The sequence below is a fragment of the Emiliania huxleyi genome (genome assembly GCF_000372725.1).
Source record: "Emiliania huxleyi CCMP1516 chromosome Unknown EMIHUscaffold_1564, whole genome shotgun sequence".
NCBI lineage: Eukaryota > Haptophyta > Isochrysidales > Noelaerhabdaceae > Emiliania > Emiliania huxleyi.
Genome location: NW_005201020.1, coordinates 5,297 through 7,361, shown reverse-complemented (window position 1 = coordinate 7,361; position 2,065 = coordinate 5,297). Strand labels below are relative to the sequence as shown.

Below are 2,065 nucleotides of genomic sequence, written 5' to 3'. Positions count from 1 at the left end.
AGCAGCGCGGGCGGCAGGCCGGCTGCGGGCGGCTTCTCGACCACCGCCCAAACCGCCCAGCATAGCGAGAGCGGCATCGCGTGCGCGTGCTCCGGCCACGGGAGCACGCTGCCCAAGAGCTCCACCGCCGACTCGCACCGCTGCCGGGCCTCGCCACCCGCTCTGCTGCTGCTGCCGTCCGCACCGTCGCCGTCCGCATCGCTGACGGCCACATCGTTGCCGCTCCCACCACTCCCGCCTGCATCCTTGCCGTTCCCACCACTCCCGCCGCCGCCGCCGTCTGCCGGTGGCGTCGGGTCTGGTCCCAGCGCATCTGCCATGTGTCCGGTGGCAAGGGCGAGCTCCACTGCTTGAGGGAGCCAAGCGTCTGCCGAAGCGCGCAGCACTTCGGGCTGCGCACCCGCGAGACGCCGCAGCAGGCTGACGGCCAGCTCCGAGGCTGCCGGTGGCGACGGCGGGGCGCACGCCTTGCCGAGCGCGCGGACCACGGCGGTCGTGTGTGTGGCGACGGGGTCGTCCGTGACGTAGCTCAGACTCCCGCCCTCATCGTCCGGCCGCAGCACCAAATCGAGCGCGGAGAGCGCCACGGCCTGCGCCCGCGCTTGCGTCGCCACGGTCAGCGCTGCGAGCTTGCACAGCGCCGCCAGCATACGCGTTCCGACGCCTCCGCGGTCGAGCGCTGAGCCGCGAGTCTGGGGCGCCGAGATGAGCGAAAAGAGGAGCCGCGCCACCTCTGGCAGCTCGCGGCCCTCCTCCAGGGCAGCTTCGGCCGCGCTCAGCATGTCGGGAACCGAATTCACCGTCTCTGCCGAAAGCATGTCGCAGGCGCTCGCGTCTGCGAGAAGGGCGATGACTGGGTCGCACATTTCGCCGAGGGTTTTGCTGAGCGCGCTGCCAGGACGCGAGGCGCGAGCGGGCGAGCAGCACACACCGGCAGCGCGCAAAAGAAGGTGTGCCGCGGGACCGGGAGGCGGTAAGTCGTCGTCGCCTCGCGCTGCTTGCAGCACATGGCGAGGGCGCTAAGAGGTTCCTCTTTTCCGCGCCCCCACCGCAAGGCGCGCGATACACACGAATTTTACAACCCCGCACCTTGACTTGTCTATTTTCTTTCTTTTTCGGGCACGAGAAGCAAAAGAAATTACACTAAAAAAGAAGGATTGCGTTTGTTTCATAACATCGAAGGCTAGCTCAAAAAGCAGGATTCAGTTCTCTGAATGAGCCTCTCACAGGTGCCACATGATATGTCTAGAGACCCCCGTTCGCGCTGGGAGGGACACTACAGTATCTCAGTATCTTGGAGCGCTCTACATATCAAGACCTGCGAGAGCGAAAGAAGCACAACACCCGACAGCTCCGACAGCACCCGACAGCTACGGAGCACCTCTGATGTCAGACACGCACCCGACAGCACCCGACAGCACTGACAGCACCTGACAGCTGGTCTGGCAGAGGCACCTAACAGTGCCTGACACAGTGCCTGACTGCTGTGACAGATCACCTGACACAAGCACCTGACAGCCTGACAGCCAGGGCTCAGCCAACCTGCTCCGTGCACCGTGGCCGTGAGGCCGTGGGGCACGACCACGAGAAAGGGCGTGTGGACTGGCGCACACTCTAGCACACCAGCAGAGCAAAACAAATTACACTTATCTTCACAGCGACACCGCGCCACCGCGCGGGATCTGAAAGTCGACGTTGCCGGAGCGCAGCGCGATCGGCGTGAGCTCGCCGCCGGCGACGGCCGCCAGCTGGCCGAGCAGCACCCGCAGCCACTCGTGCGGCCGCGCCGCCGGCAGCAGCACGTCGGCCGCCACGCCGGCGTCGTCGAGCTGCACCGAGAGCACCGGCACCATCGGGTGGCCCGTGACGGCGCCGCACACGGCGGGCCGCCACGCCACGACCGCGTGCAGTCCGGCGCCGCAGAGGCCCACCGTCGTCTCGACCCAACTCATCGGCCGCTTGCCACTCGCGTCGTGCGCCTCCATCACGTGCAGCCCGGGCCCGACGCACCGCTCGCCGTACCGCGTCGTCGCCCGCGGCCTCTCGCCCCACGCGAGGGTCGTCT

At 67.3% G+C, this 2,065-nt stretch overlaps 1 protein-coding gene across 1 annotated transcript in view; it reads right to left on the bottom strand.

Moving 5' to 3' along the window:
* Positions 1–44: 44 nt before the first annotated feature.
* Positions 45–2,065, bottom strand: part of EMIHUDRAFT_122870 (hypothetical protein) — a gene marked incomplete at both ends in the record, with an annotated part of 4,530 nt that continues 2,509 nt past the window's right edge. The window contains 2 exons of the mRNA XM_005785922.1: positions 45–835; positions 1,673–2,040. Of these exons, the coding sequence (XP_005785979.1) occupies positions 45–835; positions 1,673–2,040 (1,159 nt within the window). The remainder of the gene's footprint in view (positions 836–1,672; positions 2,041–2,065) is intronic.